Here is a 24534-nt window from a genome sequence, read left to right as displayed (position 1 = left end):
CCCTCCCACCACTTGCTCCACCTGTCTTGCCACTGCCATATGCCCCTCCTGGCCCTACCTGTCCTACCTGTCTCCCCTGCCTCCAACCTGCCTCTCTTTTGCCCCCCACATGTCCCCCCTCCCCCCTCCTACCTTCACCTGCCCCACCTGTCTTCCCACCCCTACCTGCCCCTCTTGGCCTCCCACCTGTCCCCCCTGCACCCACCTGCTCCCTCCTGCTTCCCCTGCACGCTCACCAGCCTCGAGCACATTCACCCCCTCGCTGTTTTCTCCTCTAAACAAGATGACTCACCGTTTATTTCCAGCCCAATCTCTGCCCCGAGCTTCAGCCTCCGTACTGACACCCTTGTTGACGGTGTCACCTGGTGACTAACAGGCGCTCAGACATCCCAGCAGAGCCAGCAACTCCCACAAATCTGCCCTCCTTCAGCGTCTCCCTCTCAGGGGGTGCTGCCGCCCACCTCATGGCTCTGGCCAGCCCTGGAGTCTCCTGTGGCCTCTCTGTCTGTACCACATCCAGACCCTCAGCAACCCGATTCATTCCTGAGGGGGTGTCCCAACTGGAATGCAATTCGTCGCTTCTCTTGGGACGCCCTTTACGTTCTATTGCCGCCCAGTAGCACTCGCCATAGGCCTCAGTGAAGATGTAAATGTTAAACATTTTACTCTTGGTCACCCAGCTGGGAGGGGCCGGTCAGGGGTCATTCCAGATCTGCCTCCTCCAAAGGTTTGAACCCTCCATACTCCGGGCCTCCCCCTCAATGCTGCCCTGGATGGGAGAAACTAGCCTGGACTTGGCCGCGCGTTGGTAGAAATAAGCCAGCATCACCTGGGCCTCCACCTGTCCCCTGCAGGGACAGACACCTGCAGAACCTGAGGACCAGGGGGTGACCCTGAGCTGCCCAGGGTGATGGGAGCTTCCCTCGGCATCAGGGGAAGCTGGCCCAGAGGACAGCCAGGCTCCATGGTGTGGCCAAGTTCATCGTTTCAAAGGGCCGCTGTGGGTGGTGAAAGGTCGTGGGCCCCGTTGGAGGGACTGGGAATCATTCTGGAAGAGGCCTCTGCAGTGCCCACCTTCACTCCCATCCACACACCCTGCCCCTCCCTGACCCTGGTGTGGCTTTAGCTGCTGGAAGGTCCAGGTCCTTCTGGGCAGCCCTCTCTCCCTACCCTTTCCTTCCTGCACACCCCACCCTCTGCCTGCAGGACCTGAGGTTGTCCGAGGGAGTCTTGACTTCTACAGTTTGCCTCCCCCTGGCACCTCCCACCATAGCTTCTGCCTGGGACCTGGTGGTGGGGAGTCACACCAGCTGAGGGCCCTCAGGGGCCTGCCCTCTCGACAGCCAGTGATTGGGTTGTGGGGAGCCAGACCTGACCCCACTCACCCATCCTGGCTGGTGCCCCAAGCTGGACCTAGTCTGACAGTCCCACCCGAGAGAGGAAGCGGGGGAAGGGATGCATCTTCAGGAAGGGCCCCCTCCCCTCACTCGCTGTGAGTCCATTACCGTGTGGGAAGGGCTGTGTCTCTGCCTCCCCTCACTCCCCTTCCCTGGCCCTGCGGGGTGGGGGAGAGATTGTCTGGGGCCTGAGCCCATTGTGTGGAGAAGAGAGCCTCATTGGCAGGCAGCCGGGGCATCAATTTGTGATTATCTGCTGCCTGGTCTTGATTGGCTGGATGCAGTGGGGTCTCCCCAGGGCCCTGGGACACAAGTTTGTGCAGCAACTTTTTCCAGCATGAAATGACGTGTGTTCCCAAAGAGAAGGTGCACCCCCTGGCCAGGATGACGCTCTGCGGGACCTTCCTGGGTGCGTACCACCCCCAGCCCCTCGCACCCCTCCCTGGTCTGTTCACAAGTTTCTGTGAAGATGCCAAAGGGACTAATTAGCTGTGTGTGTCCCCCCATCAGAGCTCGTGCTCTTTTCTGGGCAGCCGAGGAGGTGACAGACATGCTCCCTCCTGAACAATGGCCAGGGCCCCTGGGGAAACAGCCACCTCCCCTTCTAGCGGATCCTGTGGCTTGCAGAAGTGCTGACGGCACACAGCCCTGTGAACGCTGCCCTGCAGAAGGTTGGAGGTGGGAGGGCGGTGGGCAGGGTGTGTGTGCAGAGGCTAGCCGGGCCTTCTTTCTGTTGATTTACCTGCCCAGATCTGCCCAGCAGGCCATATAGCTGGTGGGTGTCAGGAGCCCTTGGCCTGGAGCAAGGCTCTGTGAGACTCTGTGAGAAGGTGGCAGAGAGAATTTGTGTGTGACAGATGTCCCCTGGGACTTAACTGTAGCTAAGGGGCTTTGGCCAGGGCCGCTGCTGCTTGCGTCCTCATCACACTCAAAGTTACTGTGTGTGAGTGCACATGTGTGAGTGTGCATGCGTATGTGAGGGTCTCACAAACTGGATGCCAAATGTTTGTGAGTGTCTGCGTGAGTGTGAGACAGAAACACAAAGTCAGCCCAGAGTGTGGCGGAGAGTGGATCCCGGTTTTGTTTGCTCCATCTGCCAGGGCCGGCCTGGGGCAGCACCCCCGCCCTCAGCTGTTCTATACAATATTAATGCTCACCATCTCGGCCTCACACAACGGCCCTAATTGTCGTCTGCAGCATTAAGGCAGGCGCCCATCTGCGGGAAGCTTTCAGAAGGAAACAAGAAAACCCTCACCCCCAGCTGGTCACCGGAGAAGGTGGTGCCAATTACAGATGCAGAAAGTTTAGACCAAAATTACTTGAAAGAGTTTTTATGAAGCAAATGAACTGACACTTGGAATGTCTGTGTGCAGATTTGCACAAGTAATTACACTTTATTTGAAGTGATCTTACCAGCTAAGCGATCATTAAGCCTGCTCCCCCACTCACACAAAGCACTTTCTCAGCGAGTGCGGCTGCGGCTAAGTTTGGTTTTGCAAATCTCCCGTTTCCCTCCCCGTGTGGAGTCTGAGGACCCGCCAGTCAGACAGGAGTTATTTCCTGGTGGATCTTTCCAAACATATTAAAAAGTCACATGTGACTTTCCCACAGACTTTTATGAAATAAAACCCAAAGGAACAGTGTGCAACGTGCTCAGTTATGGAAGAGAAAATATTTTATGATTTCAAAAAGTCCTGACAAATTTTCGCCCTCTCTAAGAAAAGAAGTTTAAGACTATACCTTGCTGTTGTCACTTACAAGCAGGGATCTGCTGGGGTCTGGAATTCTCTGTCTCAGCCCGGAGCCCAGAGTTGAGCGATAGCTGTATACTGGTGCGAACTCAAGCTTCCCTGTGCGGAGAACAAAGACTGAGGCGCTCTGGGGGGAGAGCGCTGTCCGAAGTGCTGATCAGACTTCGGATCCACCCACCGCTCAGGCTCCCTCCCAGGGGCTGAAGGGCGGCAGCCGAACCTGCGAAACGTGCCGCGGCCGCTTTTCTGCCCTGCTCTTTCCCTGGACTCCTTTGTCTTGACGGGGTCAGCTGAAGAGTTCGAACCTTTACTCATCCAAACTCATCTTCGGAAGCTGCTCACAGCACTGGAACCTCCCGGTGGGAGCTCCCGGGGCGCTCTAGGTCCTGCCGGCAGGCACCGATGTTAAGTTTCCAGGCACAGTCTGAATACTCTTAGCAGCGCCGCAGAGGGTCTGGGGGCCCATTCCCGACCCCCGGAGCGCCACACCTCAGGAGGCCTGTGATTGTTCAGAAGGGGAAGTGAGAAATGCCGAAAGACTTACGTTTTCACAAATTTGATTTCTATTACCTGAAAAAACTCCTGTGCCCCACGAAGCGCGTGTTGCGCAGGTTTGTTTCTCCCTGCTGCCACCTCCGCTTCGCTGTGGTTTCTCAGGTGTGACTGTTGCATATCTGAATCAAGTCGCTTTCATGAAACCTTGGGTGTTGTTGGGAAATAAGGCTGATTCAGCAACGGCCCTCGCTTTGATTCTATCTTCATCATGGAACAATGGCCCGCAAGCCTGCCTGGAGCCTGCAGCCTGCCGATAAGAGTTTAATAGAATTTCTGAATGCCGAAGGTTTGGGGTGTAAGACATCCTAGCACGCACAGCATGTCCAGAGGAGATAGAAACGGCTTTTCAGGAGTGCTCTCAGCTGAATGTGTCCTTTTATACTAATGGATATAAGTTTATGACAGAATTTAAAAATGGTAGGCAGTCATTGTGGAAACCTCAGACTGTTCTCATTTGACTAATTAATATTTCATCCTCAGTTTGACCAGTGCAGGCTTGCATTTATTTCCTTGTGCTCAATCTAAACAATTGCTCTGTGTGCATTTTGTGTTTTATTCGTTGAGGATAATTTGTGCGTATAAGAATCTAAGATACTTGCCTTTGGGGTGAAGCTTATTGGTTTGTATATAACGTGTAAAGCACAAACTGTATGTTAAAAATAAGCCACTAAGATTTTCAAAACATGGTCTCTTAGAGAAAGCTAAGTGTTTATAGTTCTGCCTCAGTCACACTTTTGGTGGCCCGAGCCCTTTAGTGCTAATTAAGTTGGGGTATTGTGTTCTTGCATAATTTACCAAGAAATGATGTTTACTGTCGTTAAAATCTCTGCGCTGAACTTCTGAGATGTGAGTTTTCTGCTTCTCCAGCTGCCCTTGGACGGCGGCATCTTTGCAGGCGTCTCACACTGAGTTTTCACCCTTGTGTTTCACAGTTTCGTTTCTAACATCCTGATTATGATAGTGGACAATCGTTTGCCTGATTTATCAGTACAAGAAGGAGATTTGGGCCGCAAACAAGAATACTCTGGGTCTTGAGTTCTCTTACTGAAGAAATTCCTACATTTATCCCTGAATGTGGGGGAAAATATCACAGACTGGCAGATGAGAAGGCAGACAGTCAGGCTGCATAGAGAGTGGGTGGGCACTTCTATTGTGTGTGTTATGGATTTTTCTCTTCTTGATTTTCATTGGATAGCTCCTTTCAGGCCGTTTATAAAAGAATCAGAAAAAGAGCAGAAAACTTGGGCAGTGTGCTTCGCTCTGGTTGGAATAAACTTAGTCTTTTTTTGGGGGGGGGGTTCCCATGCCCAGGGATCCCTGAGTTCTCTTTGGGAAGGTTTTTATTATTGTAAAAATTAAAGTGAAAAGGGAAAATGTGACAACAGAAAAATGTCTTTTCCTGATCTATTCTTTGTGTGCATGACTTTATTTTTTGGTCTGTGGCTATAGTTACCTTTTATGCCGTTAAAAAATACATATCCATTTAAGTCAGGGGTACTTGAATATGCAGATGAGCCAATATGTAATATTCCTGGTTCATTTGAGTAATAAATTCTGCAGCCCGTTCTTTATGATGGTAGGTCATATTCCTAACCACCAATAAATATTGTAAAGTACTTTCGCTGTAGCCATGCTAACCCAGGGCATCTGTCATTCCGGTTGCTGCTATTAGGAATTATTGGACTGAACCACTGGCAGAGAAAGCAGAGGGGGGTGAATGTGGTGGTTGTAATGCTCTCTGCCCTTTTGTGTGTATTGCTTTTTAAAAAAACTCAATCATGCTGCACATTGGGTATGAATCAGTGTGGACAAATGTAGGCACCTTCTGTTGGCCGAGGCTCAGAGCAGGGGACAGGGCTCCACCGGCCTGGGACACCTCTCACCCCCAATTCAGCAGATCCATCTTTCTGATGCGATACTGTAAATTTATTTCACCTCAGAGAGTAAACAGATATATTGGAGCCCCAAGGGTTCATGGGTAGCGTATTTACAAAGGAGCCTCCTCCGCCAGCCCGTGCCACCGCTGCTAATGAGAGCAGTCATTAAGTAAATGAGACGTCGCCTTTAGCTGGCTTAGGAGTTCGCACACTAAGGGGAGAAGATATTTAATTGAAACCCGCACGCAGGCTTCCCCACATGTGACCGCTGTACGGGAGGCAGCTGCCTTCCCTCTCCTCCCCCAGTCCACCCTGCACCCCCCATGTAAATTTCATGATTGCTTTTCCGTGATGTCATTTTGAAAGAGGACAGACAATAGCTGTGGGGAAAGGTAAGTCAACCTTACGTTCTTTCTGACAAAGGCAGATACCCAACGCTTGGCTTTTCCTCTTGGACAGAGACAGGGAGAGGGCGCGCGGGCAGAGTTAATTTCTAAGATGAAGGCTCTGTTTGCAGGAAAAGCAGGTCTGAGGATGGCTTTTTGAAACTGCTCTGGAGGACGGGGGCTTTCTTCTCCTCCCTGGCCTGCCGTGTGCTGTTTTTCTCCTGTCTCTCTGTTGTTCATGCTCCTCTGAGATTCCAGGGGGCATGTTGTGCTTCTGACAGAGGAGACATTAGGGGAGGGGAGCGCATATCAAAATGAGAAACTTTATGCGCATTTCTGGAAGAGGAACAACGGATATGTCTGTGGCCTGGGACCCAGCAGCTCCATACCTGGCGAGAGCGCTGGCCGTTTAAGCAGAAGACCTCTCTGAAGCAGGTCTCAGAGTCCGGGGTGTGTCACGTGTGACCCCCACCCGAGGTACTGAGTAGAGGTGCTCATGCGAACGTTTTGTCTGCATGTCACGCATTTCTCAACTTAAGGATCAATACCTAGGGTGCATGCGTCTGTGGGATAGATGTGCAGAAGTAAATATCGGCCGCTCCTCTCAGCCCCTTTTTTTGCTACTTGTCCGTGCGGCTGTGGAGTGTGGTTGTTTATGGTGGTAGTGTAACTGGATTTTTGTATTTAAAACTAAAAATCAGGATTAGCTAAGAAGTTGAACACCCTAATGCCATTGTCTGTAGTTCCGGGGCCGTGGACTTTGGTTCTGTCCATTGAATTCACTTTCTTCTCTATAAGCCAGGAAAATAAACAAGTGCTGGTGGCTTTGTGTTGGAGTGGTGGGTTCTCACTGCTCCTTCTGAGTCACCAAGGGCTTTGCTTGTCTCAGCATCACCTTTGAATCAGTGGACACCATTGGCTGGTAAAGTTGGGTGTTTAATTTTGGAAACAAAACATTTGTGGTGGTGCGGGGGGTTCTGTGGCTGCAGGTGGGTTTGGTCCTGGGCATCGACTCTGTCACGATGATGATAATGGCAGCGCTGATTATAATTATCCTTTTGGGAGAGGGCGGTGGAGAATTTTGCCCTTGTAGTTTTTTTTTTTTTTTTTCTTTTAAATCACAGAAAACTGAGGATACCTCTAATGCCAGTGGCTGAGTGCACAAAAGGTGGGAGGGATGTTGGGGCAGACTTGGGGGGGCCCACTTGGTGCTGAGGGGTGTGCTCTGGCTCTGTCTCCTCTGAGGTGCCGGCAGAGCTTGCCCTGGCCTCGCTCTGGCCTGGGGAGTGGGGGTGCTGTGTCCTCACCAGGGCTGACTGAGGGAGGCTCCCCTCGGCCCCCAGGCTCCCTGCCACCCCGGGCTCCCCTCCCATTGGTCCTTGGCTGTGATTATCGCCTCCTTCCATATGGCCCTGTTAATTAATGGTAAACAAAAGAGTAACAGAGCAGGGATTGGAGTCCTGTGGTACCAGCCAGGGTGCTGCTACCAGTGGAGGCAGGACCCTGCCCTGTCTCCCTGGGTAGCTGTTCCTTATACAGAGGAGGCTGGGTCAGGGCTTAGAGGGCAGTTTGTTTTCAAAGAGAAGGAAGCAGTTTTATGGATTCTTCTGTCCTGTAGAGACTGAGACTCCTACAGGGTCCCCCCGACTCCCTGGGCACCTGGACGGTGCCGAACTTCCCAGAGGTACTTGCTGATTCAGGAGCTTGAGCAGGAGCCACAGAGAGCTGGACAAAGAGGCCTTTCTGCTCTGGAACAGCCTCGGCTCTGACCCCCTTGGGCCATGAGTCCCTGAAGAGGGCCTGGTAGCTTACCCAAGGCAGGGGGGCTGCCTCTGTCCCAAGTGCCACTCGAGGGTTTGTGTGACCCTCAGTCATTGCCCACAGATCTGGAGGGAGCCTCAATTGTTCAGAGCCAATGCTCTGGCCCCCCTTGGAAGATTCTGGCAAAGGCAGTGGTCACCTACTCCCTTGAATGCCCCTGGTGCATGAGCGGGGGAAAACTCTCTGAGATGACCCCTTCTAGCCATGTGGGATGCGAAGTTGCTCTGGTCTGGGGATTGCAGCAGCCTCTACTTGGAAGCTCTGTTAGTGCCGGAGATGTCAGGGAGAGGCTTGCACAGGGTATGCGGCCACGGGGGTGCACACTGGGCAGCTCTGGCAGCTGACCAACGGCAGTGCTGGCTCCGCAGTCAGCCTGGATGGTGGCTGGAGCTTGGCCTGTCCCCTCTCTGTGGACGTGGTGGGCGCTCTCCCTGGTGCTGCTCAGAGACTCACTCCCTTCCTCTCTGGCCAGGGGTCCCTGAATGTGCAGACAATGACATTTGTGGTGGTGTGGGGGGTAGAGGAGACCCCACCACTCTGCACTGGGGAGATGGGTCAGAGCCTGACTAACTGTCTTCCTGGTGCCGCTCAGTCTGGTGATGGCTGGGCCGCTTGGAATGCCAGTTTGCACAACCCAGTTCTGTGCAGAGAGAGCAGGAGAGGTTCCTGAAGACTGACAAAATGCCAGAGAGAAACCTGGGGCCTCCAGCAGCTGCTCAGTGGCAGCAGGCAGGCTGGTGGGGGCTGAGCTCTTCCTAGATGGACTCAGTGCAAAAGGCACATCTACTTTGGAAAAGACTGAGCAAGGCTTGGGGCCACCCAGTCCCTCTGTCGGGGCTCACGGTGGGGATGAGACCAGCAACAACCAGAACACTTTGGTCAGCACCAGGCCTGGAGTGGATGAGGAGGTCGAGAACTGACCCAGCTGGTGGAACAGGGGTCAGGAGGTTAGCTGTGGGGTGGGTGGGGGCTGCTGGCGGTCACCTGATCTGTGAGCGGGCAGGGTACTGGATGGTCAGCCAGACTTTTCATGTTACTCAGGCATCTTGGAGAGTGGATGCTGTGCCTGTCCCAGTGCTGGAAGATGCATCTCAGAGCCCCTCTTTTGTTGCCTGTTCTCTTGCAGGAACCTGGGCGGGAGAGTGGAGCGGGGCGCCTGTGGGGATTGGGGGGGTCTTCTCTTTCTTCCTCTCTCCCATCCTCCTCATCTTAGATCCTCCTCCTCTCCATTTTCCTTGTGAACTCACTCATGAATAAACCAGAAGTTAGTTGTCTACGGACGTAATTTTAACAGGAATGTTGTGGTGTGAGTTTACGGGAAAATGGTGTTTGGGAACCAGCATCATTAGTCAGACCGAGAAACGCCGTGTTTCCCAGAAGGGAGAGAGCAGTGGCGGCTGTGCTGCTCCCCTGTGGGCTTTCTGCTTCTTGGTGACCATGGGACCCATCCCCACTTCAGGACAGCCCCAGTGGGCAGCCCACTGCCCAGCGCAGAGTGTTTGCTGGAGGCCTTGGGGTGGAATGTGTTTTCATGGCCTCTTGAGGTTCCCAGCATTTTTCTGTCTTTCAGACAAAATTTCCCCAAACGTCACTTAAAAAACTCAAAACAAAAATGAGCAAGAGGAATTTCACCTGAATTAAAATGTTTTTGATCTCAGGCTTCCACGGAGCCAGCTTCAGAGAGAAGAGATTAATGGATACTTGCAAGTGGAAAGCGTAGTTTGAAAATGTCTTCCTGTTTCTCTTCAGTGTTACTGGAACCAACCTGATACAAGCGTGGAGTCTTTTCTCCCTACGGTTAATGCCATTAGGAGCTTTCTGTGTGGGAAGATTCGTTTCACCCATCACTTCATCCTTTTTTTTTTTATTTTACAATTTGCACTTAAAAAATGCAATGTTATTTTAATCGGGAACGAAAGTAACTCAGCATGCTTTAATCTGCCCTGGCTGAGTACATCTGCCTTGGCCAGGATTGGAGTCCAGGCCTTGCAGAGGAGAGAGGATGTCGACACAGCTGTGGGTGTCTGTGGTCTTCCTGCCACCCCTCATCCTGCAGCACCGAAAGCCTCCACTCAGCAGCCTCAACCTTCAAAAGAGTGACTTTGTGTTCTGGCAACTGAGTGTGTAGTTTGCCCTGGAGTTGCTTGGAGTTGATTGGATACGTTCGCTGTGCCTTGGGGTTTATTTGGGACTGTGGCCTGGGAGCATGGCCTGTGCCAGGAGGGTGCAGGTTGGACGGTCCTCAGGAAGTAGGCTGCAGCACTCTGCATGAGTCAGGGTGGCCAGGCAAGGTGGGGGTGAGCACTTGGGATCTAGATTCTAGGGAGGAAAAGTGGAGGCACCATATGGCCTGAGCTGCTGACAGATGAGCTTGCTGGCCCCACCTCTCTCTCACGCCTGGCTTCACACCTCCATCGTGTTCAACACTGGTCTGAGGGCTGGGGCAGAAGCCATCTGGGTCCTCTTCTTTTTTTCCCATTTTGCCGCTTGCAATCCAAACATCAGAGGAGGAGTGTGAGAAGAGGGGGCCCTGGGTCAAGGCGGTTGGAGCCTCTCACCTGGTCCTGGGGGACCCCTCCATGTCTCCCTAGCTCAGGGACCCACAGAGCTGCCAGTGGCTGACCTGCCCTGCCTGAGTGCGAGGAGAGTGGGAGTTTGGATGCTCCGTGGTGCACCAGGGCCTGCTTTAGAAGGCCCTAGAAGGTCCCTGAGACTCTCGGACCGCAAACTGAGAGCAGCAGGTGCCTGGGGTGGCCTCCCAGTGAGCCAGACCCACAGACCCACGGTGAGCCAGACCCGAGGCGCGTCCCCAGTCCCTGCATGCGCCTTGCTGAGCTAGCTTGTCAAAGCACTTGGGTCTTTACACCTACAGGGTTTTTTGGGTTCTGAAAATCAAATGGCTTTAGCAGTCCTGCTCTGTGTGCAGCCAAAGTGGCTCCTAACTGAAGGCGCTGCCCATTCTTTACAAGACTTAGAGCTGGGGGACAAGTTCCCTCTCGGCTCTGAGTTTCCCAGGGTATCTGCCGACCCAGGGATCCCAGGGATGGTTCGAAGCGGCCTCTCAGTTACTGCTGACCCAACACTAGGTTGTCAGTTGTTCGTCAGCACGTGGAATTGTGCTCACCCTGCCATTACCAAAGTTTTGTTTAGGGAAAAACAGGGATTTGAAAGTGGGACGACTTAACGATGTTTAACATTATTTTCATTGAGACTGGGCCTTAATCTATGAAATGGAACAAAAAATCTGACTTAGGTCGCAAGGGGCAAAGAAACACGTTTGACACTGTTATTTCAATCATTGAGACTGTGCTAACTTGTTTAATTCTCATGAATGTGTTCTGTGCTGGACACTGAGGCTGGGAGGCAAATTAGCTTCCCAGGTGAGTGGTGTAGCTGGAATCTGAGATCTTTCCAGAACAGCCTCCCTCACAGTCCCACCCAGCCCCACCCAGCCCCACCCAGCCTTCCTGCCCAGTGTCCCAGGCTGCCTTGGAGGCTGCCCGCAGACCACAGTATGACCCTTACTGCCCTCGTGTCTCTTCCTCACAGCCTGGGACACATCTAGAGCCTGTCCCCAGCATGCCCTCCAACCTTATTCTCCGTCCCAAGCTGGGTTGTTACCCAAGATTCCCGAACATGCCTCCCTATCTCCCTTCATCTCCTGCAGTTGAATTTTTGCTTCTCTTTCAAGGCTTGGTACAGATGCCACCCTGGACCCTCCTTTACTTACCTTTACTCTCACATGTCTCACATTTGAAATCCCGCTCTCAGGATGCAGTGTCTCTGCTGTGACTGATGGGCGTCCCTGCTTGCCTTCCGGGAGAGCCTGCAGGTAACCAGCTCTGGGGGCTGCCGGGCCCGAGGAAAGCATCCCAAGTCTAGGGGCTGCTGGACCCCATGGGGGCACCGCAAGTCTGGGCCTGCTGGGTCCAAGGGGGGTGCCCCAAGTCTAGGGCCTGCTGGGCCCAAGGGGGGCACCCCAATCTTGCCTAGGGACTCCCTTGTTCACACGGTGCATGGAGTTTTCAAAGCTGATCTGGACCAGCGAAGGATCCACATTTTAGCTTTGAGGTTGGAAGGACACTTGTGTTGGGGAGAAAAGCTACTTAAATGCTCAATTGAGCAGTTCTGAATTTTTCCTCCACTCTCTGTTCCTTCTTGAGGTTGAGCCCTGCCTTCTGGTTATTTGCGATCATGTCCGCCTAGATAAAATGTTAGACTATGAATGCACATTGGAGAGGTACCTCTCACAGTCATTTGTTTTTAAGTGATCTGATTTTGTTTTGGCTGGCTTATTTAGAGTTTTGTGCTTCCTAATTTTATTTCCATGAAGGCTGTGCCCAACCCTAGCCTCGGTGAGCCATGACCCAGTCATGTCACCAGTGCATCAAAGTGTGTTGGCTGTGAGGCGTTCGTTCCCTCCCCATGACACAGATAGACAAATTGGTCCTATATATATATATATATGTATATATATATATATATATTTTTTTTTTTTTGAGACAGAGTCTTGCTCTGTTGCCCAGGCAGGAGTGCAGTGGCGCCATCTTGGCTGCAACCTCTGCCTCCGGGTTCAAGCAATTCTCTCTGCCTCAGTCTCCCGAGTAGCTGGGACTGCAGATGCGTGCCACCACGCCTGGCTAATTTTTGTATTTTTTTTTTAGCAGAGATGGGGTTTTGCCATGTTGGCAAGGCTGCTCTTGAACTCCTGACCTCAGGTGATCTGCCCACCTCAGCCTCCCAAAGTGCTGGTATTACAGGCGTGAGCCACTGTGCCCGGCCAAATTTGCCCAGTTTTTAAGAGTTATGAGGTGCTGTGAGCTTGCTGCCTTCCCTCATCTAGCGTTAAGTCCTGTAAGCAGAGAGTCTGCTTCCTAGGTGCATCTGCCAGAGAGGGAAAACAAAGTGGATTTGTTACTGAGTGGCATTCAGGGAAGCAAGAATCAATTCCAGGACTCTGGGCCCTGCACCTCTTCCCTGTGGAGTGTCATCCACACCGGTGGCCTGGGCTTGTCTGGCTGCAAATCGCACATGTAGCTTCTAAGTCAGAACCTGCTACTGGATGTAGAGCTCCCTTCATCCCCAGGGTCTGCGCCTTTGTGCTTGGCTGACCCCCTACACCTCTGGCATCTGGAGGAACCCGAACCCACTTTGATATAAGAGTTAGAGTCCAATCCCTCTGAGAACCCTCTGATGGCCTTCGGGCCTCCTGGACCTGGTGGGCTCTCCCCCTGCCAGCCCCTCCTGCTGGCCACCCACTTCCTGCCCAGTCACCCAGAGGCCAGGCCGCCTCTGGTGTGGGTAAAGCGTTTGTGTTTTCCCCAGATGTGTTCTGTGTTGGCTCTCGTGTACTGACCGCTGTCCATCCAGGCTAGGAAATTACCATACACATCCCCGCACCCCCTGCAATTTTTCTAAGCCTGAAGAGCAGCAGAGGGGACTGCTCTGAGCCCTGGAGCTGGGGCTGCAGTTGAACCCATCAGAGAGCAGCTGCCTGGGCTCACCCTACCCACGCAGGGATTTGGGCAGGGGTCCTGCGGTTGGAGAGCCTGGGGTTAGAGAAGGAAAATGGAACTGTTGTGAAAGCCAAAATCCCCAAGGGCTTTGAGGCCTGGAGATCTTCCCTCGAGCCCTCTCCCTTCTGAACTGGGGATGAGCCAGGGTGTGGCAGACCCGAAAAGGAATGTGAGATGCCCCTCCTAGTGGAATTTTATCTTCAAGGCCTCAGTAAAATGTGGTTTTAAGGCAGAAGGAGATGGCCATTTCTTCTCTTTTTTGGGCTGGAAAGCTGAACGGTTCTAAGAAAAATTTCTGGGACCAAGGAACGAAAATGCTGGAGCAGAATTCCAGAGCAGGACCTCTTGATCCTGCGAGGCTGCCATGTCTTCTGGGGAGTTCCCAAAGATCCATGGGGAAGACGCCCCCAAACCCAGCCCTGCTGGCTCTGGCCGTACCCTCTTTTTTTTTTTTTAAAGACGGAGTCTCACTCTGTTGCCCAGGCTGGAGTGCAGTGGCGTGATCTTGGCTCACTGCAACCTCTGCCTACTGGGTTCAGCAATTCTGCTGCCTCGGCCTCCTGCATGTGCCACTACACCTGGCTAATTTTTGTATCTTTAGTAGAGGCAGGGTTTCACCATGTTGGCCAGGCTGGTCTTTAACCCCTGCCCTCAAATGATCCACCCACCTCGGCCTCCCGAAGTGTTAGGATTACAGGCTTGAGCCACCGTTCCTGGCCTCATACCCTCTTCATTCTTATCTTGCATCTGGAATACCTGTTGGACCAGGCCTGTTTCTATCACAGCGCCTTCTTACTACCTTTGTTTTCTCTGTGTTCTCCCCCTTCCCATACCCCAGGATTCAAGCAGGCGAGTCCAGTTGTGCCTGATTGGAAAAAGGGTCTCTGATGGTAGCCCAGTGAGGCAAGGCCCATGGGTCAGCCTGGCCACTTTTCCTCCCCTCTTGAGTACTGTGGGTGGGTCAGGCCTCGAGCAGCCCTTGGAGGCAGCAGTCACAGACAGAGGTGGGCTGTTGGGCAGGTGCGGCTGATAGAGTGGGTGTCTTTTGTGGGCTTCTCCCCAGCCTGTGGCCTGGCCTAGTCAGTAGAGATGGTCAGGGAGGAGGAGGGAGCCCGTACCCCAGTGCCTGTAGTTGTGTCCATTCCCCGTCCCTGACTTCTCCTCCTGTAGCGTCTTTCCTGCTGCCCTGGGTAGCCTCTTGGGAGCCACCTATTTCTGGAGGTCCCCACTCTGGGTTCCTTGTCCTGGGTGTGGGGCGAATGTGCTGGACTGGGGTCACAGCATTGAACCCCACTTGGAGCTGAGGATGTTGTCGCCCCAGAAGGAGAATCCTGTGTGTCTGCGTGGAGCAGTGTGGAGTGGTTTCCTTGGTGCCGCCTGGGTTCCGGGCACCCGGCCTGGGTGTGAGGCCTGGTCACACGGCTGAACTGCTCTCCCAGGCACCCCTGGAGGGATGAATGTGACACTATTGGTGTCCCTCCCAGCACACTGCTTGCCCTGGGCTGGGCACACTCCTCCCCTGTTGGCAGCCGGGATGACAGGCCGCCTGGAGAGCCCATCCTGTGATTTGGTTTGGAAAGTCATTATTACTGCAGAGCAGTTTAGCTGTTGTTTTTACAGCGTTGGTAAGGTTAAAAGAAATAATGATAATAATATAAGAAAGACTCAGCCACAGTAACTGCCTGCAACATGCTATTTGCATTTTTAAGGAAACACTTCTTTGAGACAGCCTGGGTGAAAGGTCACTATTTGCATATAAATGGAAAAGAAAGTGTATGATGCTGGAAGTTACATCTGTATTATTTTCTCAGCAGTGAGCTGCTGTTGGAGAGATTAGAGGACATGGCTTGCATTTGGCTTTTATTGAATAGAGAAAGTACCAGCGAGGCTGATTTAGAAGCAAAATAATGAGAGAAATGTGCAAAGCTATAGAATTGCCAACTCCCTGCCCCCACCTCTCCCTTCTCTCATTTTCACCTAAACTCAGCAAAAGCTGGTCTGCCTTTGCGCCACTCAGCAAGTCTTCATTTTACTTCTCTCTGGATTCCAGAGAGACCAAAAAAAAAGGAAAGAAAAGGAGCAAAACTTGCCCTCATTTTCCCCTCGGTCCCATTTGTGTTTCCTGCCAGTGTTTCCTCCAGATGCCCCAAACCCCGGAGCAGAAGCCCCTGTGACTGTGGCCCCGCAGGGTGTGGAGAGGAAGAGGCCCTCGGGGCGGGGACAAGAGGGCACCCCTCTCCAGGGGCGGGGACAAGAGGGCACCCCTCTCCAGGGGCAGAGACAAGAGGGCACCCCTCTCCAGGGCGGGGACAAGAGGGCACCCCTCTCCAGGGGCGGGGACAAGAGGGCACCCCTCTCCGGGGGCGGGGACAAGAGGGCACCCCTCTCCAGGGCGGGGACAAGAGGGCACCCCTCTCTGGAGCTAGTGGAGCTGTTTTGGACCCGCTGCTGGGAAAGGCTGGGGGCAGGGGCAAATGGCGGCGGGGGTTCCTGTGTGGGCTGAGGGAGTCCTGTTCCGCCTTCCTCTCAGCCCCATGGGACCCGCAGCTTCTAAGGCCTGGGTTCCACCTTCTTTATGGAAATTTCCAAGCTTGTCAGACTTTCCCAGGTGCCTGGTCCCCTGGGCTTCCCAGGAGCCCCCCAGGAACAGAGCCGGCCATCCCTGAGAGAAACCCTGGGTGGGGCTGGGGCCTGCACCTGCCCAGCCAGCTTTGGAAACAGACTCGGCTGAGCACATCATGGACTTTAGGGTCTTCCAGGAGCAGTCCTGGGACAGAGAGAGGTGGAGCGTCCTGCCCGGAGGAGGCACCTCAGGATCCTCCTTGGTCCCAGCTTCTCTCCTCACAGAGGCCTCCACTGACCACTGGTTACTTAAATCACAGTCCCCCATCCTCATTATTTTCAAAAATACATTTTGAAACAATCTCAAAGCCACAGAAACGTTTCAAGTAAAGAGCCAAGCTGTTCTCCTGAGCGTTTGAGAGCGTGTTGCCGATGCGATGCCATCACCAAGGACACTTGGGTGGGTGTTTCCAGCAGAGAGGCCGCTCTCCCACTGCACCACCCTCACCTTCACGGCCATCTGGTCCTCAGACCCATTCAGGGGTGGGTTCGGAACCACGTGTTGTGTGTGGTCCTGGTGTCTCGTGCATCTAAAGTCGTTTTCAGCGCTCCTCGCCTTTCATGACCTTGTGCTTTTGGAAGAGCGCTGAGCCGTTATTCGGTGGAATGCCCTTCAACGTGGGAGCGCTGAGCCATTATTCGGGGGGATACCCTTCAACGTGGGAGCGCTGAGTCATTGGTGGAATACCCTTCAACGTGGGAGCGCTGAGCCGTTATTCGGTGGAATGCCCTTCAACGTGGGAGCGCTGAGCCATTATTCGGGGGGATACCCTTCAACCTGGGAGCACTGAGCCGTTATTCGGGGGGATACCCTTCAACGTGGGAGCGCTGAGTCATTGGTGGAATACCCTTCAACGTGGGAGCGCTGAGCCGTTATTCAGTGGAATACCCTTCAACGTGGGAGCGCTGAGCCGTTATTCGGTGGAATACCCTTCAACGTGGGAGCGCTGAGCCGTTATTCGGTGGGATACCCTTCAACCTGGGAGCACTGAGCTGTTATTTGGTGGAATGCCCTTCAACGTGGGAGCGCTGAGCCGTTATTCAGTGGGATACCCTTGAACGTGGGAGCACTGAGCCATTATTCAGTGCGATACCCTTGAACGTGGGAGCGCTGAGCCGTTATTCCGTGGAATGCCCTTCAACGTGGGTTTGTCCAGTGTTGCCTGTGATGCAGGAACACCCGAGTGGGAGGTTCTCCCTTCACCTGACGCTGATTTGCCCCTTAACTCATAATGTTGACTTGGTCACTGGATTTGATGGGGCATCCTGGCACCTCTATGTCAGAGGGAAATGCCAGTCATTTTTGCCACACACAGTTACACAATGCTACACACAGTTACACACACACGCTACACACACAGTTAAACACACACGCCACACACACGCTACACAGTTACACACATACATGCTACTCACACACGCCACACACACAGTTACACACACATGCCACACACACGCCACACACTACACACAGTTACACACTCACACGCTACACACAGTTACACACATGCCACACACGCTACACACACTACACACATGCTACACGCAGTTACATGCTACACACAGTTACACACATGCTACACACAGTTACAGTTACACATGCTACACACACCGTTACACACACACCACACACAGTTACACACACATGCTACACACAGTTACAGTTACACATGCTACACACACCGTTACACACACACCACACACAGTTACACACACATGCTACACAGTTACAGTTACACATGCTACACACACCGTTACACACACACCACACACAGTTACACACACATGCTACACACAGTTACAGTTACACATGCTACACACACATGCTACACACACCGTTACACACACACCACACACAGTTACACACACATGCTACACACACAGTTACATCATGCTACTCATGCTATGCATAGTTACACACATGCTACACACAGTTACACATGCTACACACGGCTACACACATGCTACACACAGTTACACGCTACAACATGCTGCACAGTTACACGCTACACATGCTGCACACATGCTACAAACAGTTACACACACATGCTACCCACGCTACACAGTTACACACACATGCTACACAGTTACACACAAATGCTATGCAAACATGCTACACACATGCTACACACGCTACAAGCAGTTACACCCACGTGCTACACACAGTTACACACACATGCTACACACATGCTACACCAGTTACACACAAATGCTATGCACACATGCTACACACACACTACACACATGCTACACACAGTTACACACACGCTACACACAGTTACACATACATGCTACACACATGCTACACACAGTTACACACAAGTGCTATGCACACATGCTACACACATGCTACACACACCCTACACGCAGTTACACACACATGCTATACACAGTTACACATACATGCTACACACATGCTATACACAGTTACACATACGTGCTACACACAGTTACACACACGCTACACACAGTTACACACACGCTACACACAGTTACACATACATGCTACACACATGCTATACACAGTTACACATACGTGCTACACACATGCTACACACAGTTACACACATGCTACACAGTTACACACATGCTATTATAGTTACACACACATGCTACACACACACAGTTACAGACACACGCTACACACACGCCCTTTTTCACCTAGGTCTGTATTTACTTCTCCATCTATCGATGTATATTGAAAAACACAAGTTCACATTGATAACCTCTGATTCCAGTTCCCACACGGGGTTCATTCTAAAGTTCTGCCTTTCCGTAGGCATAACTTGCTCTTCCAACAGTGAGAAAGCTGGTTTCCATTATCTTTAATATGTTTACTTCTTTGATCCACCTCTTTCCCCCTACCAGCACCGTCCTCACTCCACACAAGTGCTGACCCCTTGCTGAGCCTCTCTCTGCAGGCCAACCTCTGGGTCTGCACAGGCCAGCCCCACCCTCCGTTCTAGGCCTTGATGGGGACACCTTCTCCCCTGCAAGGGCTCTGGTGCTAGGGAGCCTCGCTGGCCAGTTGCCCAGGACTTTGGGGTTCATAGGGTGTAGGACAGGACATTCCAAGTATAAGGGGCTGGTTGGCCTCCCTGTGGCCCCAGAACTGGACCTTTCTGACACTTGTGCTCACAGTGACCAGTTAGCTTCCTTTGTAGCACTGAGCATTATCTTTCTTTATCTTCATTGTTTCGCTGCTGGACCAAGCAGTATTTACCAGTGTTACGTCTCATACAAGATTTTGTGGTTTGTTTTTCTTGTAGATAACGATCACCACCCCTGCCCCATGAACCGCCCTGGCCTCACTTCCCTTACTCACTGTTCAATGCGCAGTTTTTGAGGCTTTGCATCTCTGGATTTTTTTACTCTTCTACTTCCCGTGATCAGTGTTTTGCCGGCATAGAGGGCATGCCCTGAAGTTGAATGTCAACTCCCTTGAAACTGGGAAGAGGCTTTCTCTACTGTCTGTGAACGCTGCTCTTGAGAATGTGATCCTATTGTAGTTATCAGTTTCGTTTGAGACTTTTTCCCCCTTTAAAAGCTTTTAGGGTCTTTTTCTATTCCTGGTGTTTTAAAATTTTATAGTGCTGGGCTTGGTTGGATGTGGGTCTTTTTTTATTCACTGTTATGGGTGCTTAATGGGCCTTTTAATCTAAAAATATAATTTTCTTTAGTTCTGGGGAAATTTTTTTTTATCATTTAACTTATGCTTTTCCTTCCCATTTTCTTAATTCTCTCTTTCTGGAACTCCCAAATCGGGTGTCAGGCCTCACTCAGCGTTTCCTCCGTCTCTCCTATCTCTTCGTCCTTTTGTTCCCTTTTCTAGTATATTTCTTTGACTCTATCTCCCAGGTCTTCTGTTGAATTTTTCATTTTGGTTTTACAATTTATTTCCAAGTTGGGGAGGATGGACACAATGGTATCAGGACTTCCCAAATAAGTCCTCCTGTCACTGTCTGGGCTGGGCCATATCTGGCCTGTCCACATGCGTCTGGAGAGTCTGTGTCCTGCCTCCTGGTCTGTCCTTGTTCCTGCTCTAACCGCTGCCCACACTGTTAGTGGAGGGAGCCTGAAGGAGCCTCCTGAAACATTCATTTGCTCATCCGGTGCAGGTTCCTCCCACAGGCCAGGAGCGGTCCCAGGAACAGCTGTTATTGAGCGCCCTGGCAGTTCTCAGACTGCGGTGGGGACCTCGCTTTGAACTTTGAGAGAGAGATGCTGGACCTAGTTCTTCTGCTGCCTCCTCCAGGAGCCATGTGACATAGATGTGAGTCTGTTTGCCTCCTAGTGCCTTACCTTCCCATGTCTGGGGGTGCAGCCTGGACCTCAGGGGTGTCACCTTGGGTGTCAGAGGCTCTTTGGGTCTAGAGAGAGAATCCTGGGCTGTGGTCCCCCAGGAGTCTACTGTGACCTGTGATTGGTTTCGTGCGGGCCTTAAATTGTTTCTAAAGTTTTATTCTAACCCTTTTCTTGCTGCCTTGCTAGGCTTTGATTTAAACCCAAGTAGCAGCAAGAAGGGGATAAATGAGGGATTGAGAGAAGAAGTAGGAAAAAGTTTTTTTGTTTTGTCTTTTTTTCCTTTCGAATGGCAAGATGTAAGTTTATACTCAACCCAGGGCCCAGCTTTTCCGTTTCACTCTGCATGAGGTATGATGAAAGCTAAGAAGGCCTGCCCTCTCCAGGGAAGTGGCGGCTGGAGCAGCCACAGTGTCCCAGGACGTGGCAGGTCCAGCCAATGCGCACGAACAGGCAGAATGGGGGGTTGTTGCTGCTGCATTAGCTACCAGCTGGGATTGGCCCTGGCCATCAGTGCAGCTGCATGGATAGCTGCTGACACATCCTGACATAGCACTGGCCGAGGTGGGAGGTGAGCTTGTGCTGTTCTGGGTCACGATGCCTCCTGGCTGCACAGAGGCAGGTCACCTTCCTTTGGCCTTGTTGAATGAGTACAGCTCTAACTGCTCTGGGGAGTGGGAGGGTGCAGTGGACCCAAGAACTCTCACTCTGACTTCCATGGCCTGTCTCATATCACCCGCATGACCCATTCTCCTGTTGTATCCCTGGACCCAGCCCTCCCTGGCCTCCAGGAGCAAGGAGTGATAGGCATCCAAGGTGGTCCAGCTTGGGGTTGAGGCACAGTGGTCCAGAGGCTGGCCCAGGACACTGGCTCACAGAACCCAGTCTGGAGAACCAAGGGGGACTTGCTGGGACTTCCTGCCCTATGCAAGAGTCCCCAGAGTGTCTCACTGACCATCCACATGCCACTGTTTAAAAACAGCTTTATTGGAATGTAATCTGCACATCACAGAATTCACCTATTGAAAGTATACAACTCAGTGGTTTTAGCATATAGGGTTGTGCATCTATCACCACAGCCCAATTTTAGACTGTTTTAATCGCCCCAGAAAGAAACCCCGTGCCCATTCACAGTCATTCTCCATTCTCTCCTCCACCAGCCCTAGGCAACCATGAATCCACTTTCTATCTCTATGAATCTGCCTGTTCTGGACATTTCATAAATATGGGATTGTTCAATATGTGGTCTTTTGTCCCTGGCCTCTTTCACTGAACACGATGTTTTTGAGATTCACCCACATTGTTGCATGTATAAGCAACTTCATTCCTTTTTATTGCCAAAGACTATGCCACTGTATTTCGTATCACCCATTCAGCAGTTGATGGACATTTGGGTTTTTCCACTTTTTGGCTAGTATGAATAAAGCTGCTATAAATAGTTGTGTACAAGCCTTTATGTGGGCATATGTTTTTATTTCTCTTGTTTTTATTCTATTTTCTCATATGGTTTTATTCTAGAGTGGAATTCCTGAGTCATATAACTCTATGTTTAACATTTTGAGTAACTGCCATGCCATTTTCCAAGTGATTGTGCTATTTTATATTCGCATCAGCATTCTATGAGGGTTCTTGCCAACACTTGTTACTATCTGTTTATCTTTAAAATTACAGCCGTTTTAGTGCAATGGTATCTGAGTGTGGTTTTGATTTGCATTTCCTGGACTACTAGCTGTTGGGCATCTCTTCATGTGCTTATTGGCCATTTCCATGTTATCTTTGGAGAAATGTTTGTTCAAATCCTCTGCTCATGTTAAAATTGGGTTATTTGTCTTGTTATGAGTTACGAGAGTTCTTTTGTCCAAATACAAGCTCTTTGTCAGGTTTACGATTTGCAAATATTTTCTCCCAGTCTTTGGATTCTCTTTTCACCTTATTGACAGTGTTATTTATTTATTTTTGAGACGGAGTCTCGCTCTGTCACCCAGGCTGGAGTGCAGTGGCACGATATTGGCTCACTGCAAGCTCCACTTCCCAGGTTCAAGTGATTCTCCTGCCTCAGCCTCCCAAGTATCTGGGACTACAGACACGCACCGCCACACCCGGCTAATTTTATATTTTCAGTAGAGGTGGGGCTTCACCATGTTGACCAGGCTGCTCTCGAACTCCTGACCTCAAGTGATCTGCCTGCCTTAGTCTCCCAAAGTGTTGGGATTACAGGCGTGAGCCACTGCGCCCGGCCGACGGTGTTATTTTAACTCCGAAAGTTTTAAACCTTTTGAAGTCCAATATATTACTTTTTTTCTTTAATGGCTTGTAGTTTTGTTGTCATAGCCAAGAAACCATTGCTGAACCCAAAGTCGGAAAGATCTACGCCTGTGTTTTCTAGGAGTTTTGGTTCTTACATTTAGATATGTGATCCAGTGCGAGTTAATTTTTGAGAGAGGTCCAACTTCATTTTTTTTTTTTGATATCTAGTTGTCCTAGCACATTTGTTGAAAAGACAGTTTTTTTTCCCATTAACTTGTTTTTGTTTCGTTGTCAAAAATCAATTGATCATCAGTAGAGGGGGTTATTTCTGGACTCTCAATTCTGTCGCACTTATCTATATGCCCGTCCTTATGCTAGAAACACATTGCCTTGATTACTGCAGCTTTGTAGTAAGTTTGGAAACTGAGAAGTGTGACTTCCAACTTTGCTCTTTTTCAAAATTGTTTTGGCTAGTCTATATTCCTTGAATTGCCTTACACATTTTTAGAATGAGTTTGTCAGTTTTTGCAGACAGAACAAAACAACATAGCTGGAGAGGTCAGAAATGGTCAGATTCTGGTGAGATTTAGAAAATAACATTGGCAGGATTTGGGGCCAAGGATGCCCCTCAGGGTTCTGTCTTGAGGAGCTGATGACTGAAGAGGGGGAAGAGGAAAACCCCGAGTCACATAAGAAGCAGATACTGTGGCAGAGAGGAAGCAAAAAGGAGAGGGCGTCTGACATGGGGTGGCCAGGTGGCCAGGAGGAGCCCGTACAGGTGACTGACAAGGTCGGGGCGAGTGTTTGCCACAGAAGCGGGGAACAGACGTGCACTGCAGTGATGTCTAGTGGGCCCTCACGTGGCCTGTGAACATGAAGCCGCCTGTTGTTCCAGTAGAGGGATGTGGGTGGATGTGGGTGGAGGTCAACTGTGGTGGGGACTGAGGAAGGGTCAGCAAGAAGCGTAGTCATGAAGCAGGAGATGGAGAGGGGGCTGGGCAGGGACGTGCCATCCAAAGAGACTGTGTTTTTAAATATGGATGCCTCACGCCTGTTGAAGAGTTGGGAAGAGTAGTTCAATATTCCAGAAGAATGGAGGGAAGAGTTGATATTCCCGGGAACTTTAATTGACAGTGGGAAGGAGGTGGGTATAAAGTCCAGATGGACAAGCCGGCTCAGCAGGGAGGCAAGACTCCATCTCCTGTGCTGGAGACGGAGGAGGGCCGGAGGGGTGCATGGGAGAATGGAGGTATGGGCTCCTCTCAAGTGACTACCCTTCCCCTCTTTGCTGAGGGGCAGGTGGTAACAGCTCCTGGCCCCAAAGGCAGCCCTAGTTACCAGAGATGCAAAACCTGTGAAGACTGAAAACATTTGGCTTTCCACACTTACCACCTGGCCTGTCACTCAGCCTTCCTGTTATTTTGTTCTTGTTTTCAGAGTGGGGAGGTTTTGCACAGTGGAAGGGGGTCGGGTTGCCAGGGCTGGAGTGGATCAGAGCTAACCGCCACAGGGACTCCCACCCGGAGGTCCAGGGGATGCACCATGGGGGCAGGTGGGCTCAGGCCAGATTCCAGGCCACCCAGCCAGCATGAAAGCAGCCACGGTCGCCCGTGGGGGGTCCCCCATGGGGTTGTGCATGGAGTGGCCACAGTGCCAGTGCAAGGAGGAAGTGTGTGCTGGCAGTGGGTCAGCCGGCAGCTGGGGTGTTAGCTCTGGGACAAGGGGGCTCTCCTTGCCATGACGACAGAAGGAAACCTTGGGGCAGGCCAGCGGCACTGCCTGGGAAGAGCCCAACAGAGTACTGGCTGTCAGTGCAAACGTCCTGTCTGGGGCCTGGGTCAGGCTGGTCTCCAGTTTGCAGTGCTGCTGAGTTGGAAAAAGAGGGCTTCATTAGGAGAAGACAGACGAGAGGCTGCAGCTCAGCTCTGCACATCTCCCTGGCCTGTGCTGGAGTCTCTGGCCAGTGAGGGGTGGTTCCCTCTCCTCTGGAACTTTGTGCATCAATCTCAACTGAGCAGGCCCTGTTTGTTTACTGAGTTTTTCTGCCCACCAGAGCCCCA

General features: G+C 51.6%; 1 protein-coding gene across 9 annotated transcripts in view; it reads left to right on the top strand.

Moving 5' to 3' along the window:
- MYT1 (myelin transcription factor 1) overlaps nucleotides 1–24534 on the top strand; it is a 127850-nt gene that overhangs the window by 51186 nt on the left and 52130 nt on the right. For 4 of the 9 annotated variants that reach the window (XM_055266484.2, XM_055266482.2, XM_063634077.1 and 1 more), the window contains exons 1-2: nucleotides 5658–5972; nucleotides 11479–11619. The exons of 2 other annotated variants lie outside the window; for them this stretch is intronic. In XM_055266484.2, coding sequence (XP_055122459.2) covers nucleotides 11583–11619 — 37 coding nt within the window. In that variant the 5' untranslated portion in view covers nucleotides 5658–5972; nucleotides 11479–11582. Of the gene's footprint in view, nucleotides 1–5657; nucleotides 5973–6421; nucleotides 6444–10551; nucleotides 10573–11478; nucleotides 11620–24534 lie in introns of those variants that run through there. 3 more of the 9 variants (XM_055266486.2, XM_063634076.1, XM_063634075.1) reach the window with 3 other exon arrangements.

Source organism: Symphalangus syndactylus, chromosome 24 (assembly GCF_028878055.3).
Source record: "Symphalangus syndactylus isolate Jambi chromosome 24, NHGRI_mSymSyn1-v2.1_pri, whole genome shotgun sequence".
Classification (NCBI taxonomy): Eukaryota; Metazoa; Chordata; class Mammalia; order Primates; family Hylobatidae; genus Symphalangus; species Symphalangus syndactylus.
The sequence above is the reverse complement of the archived record's forward strand: the minus strand, read 5'-3'. Positions and strand labels throughout refer to the sequence as shown.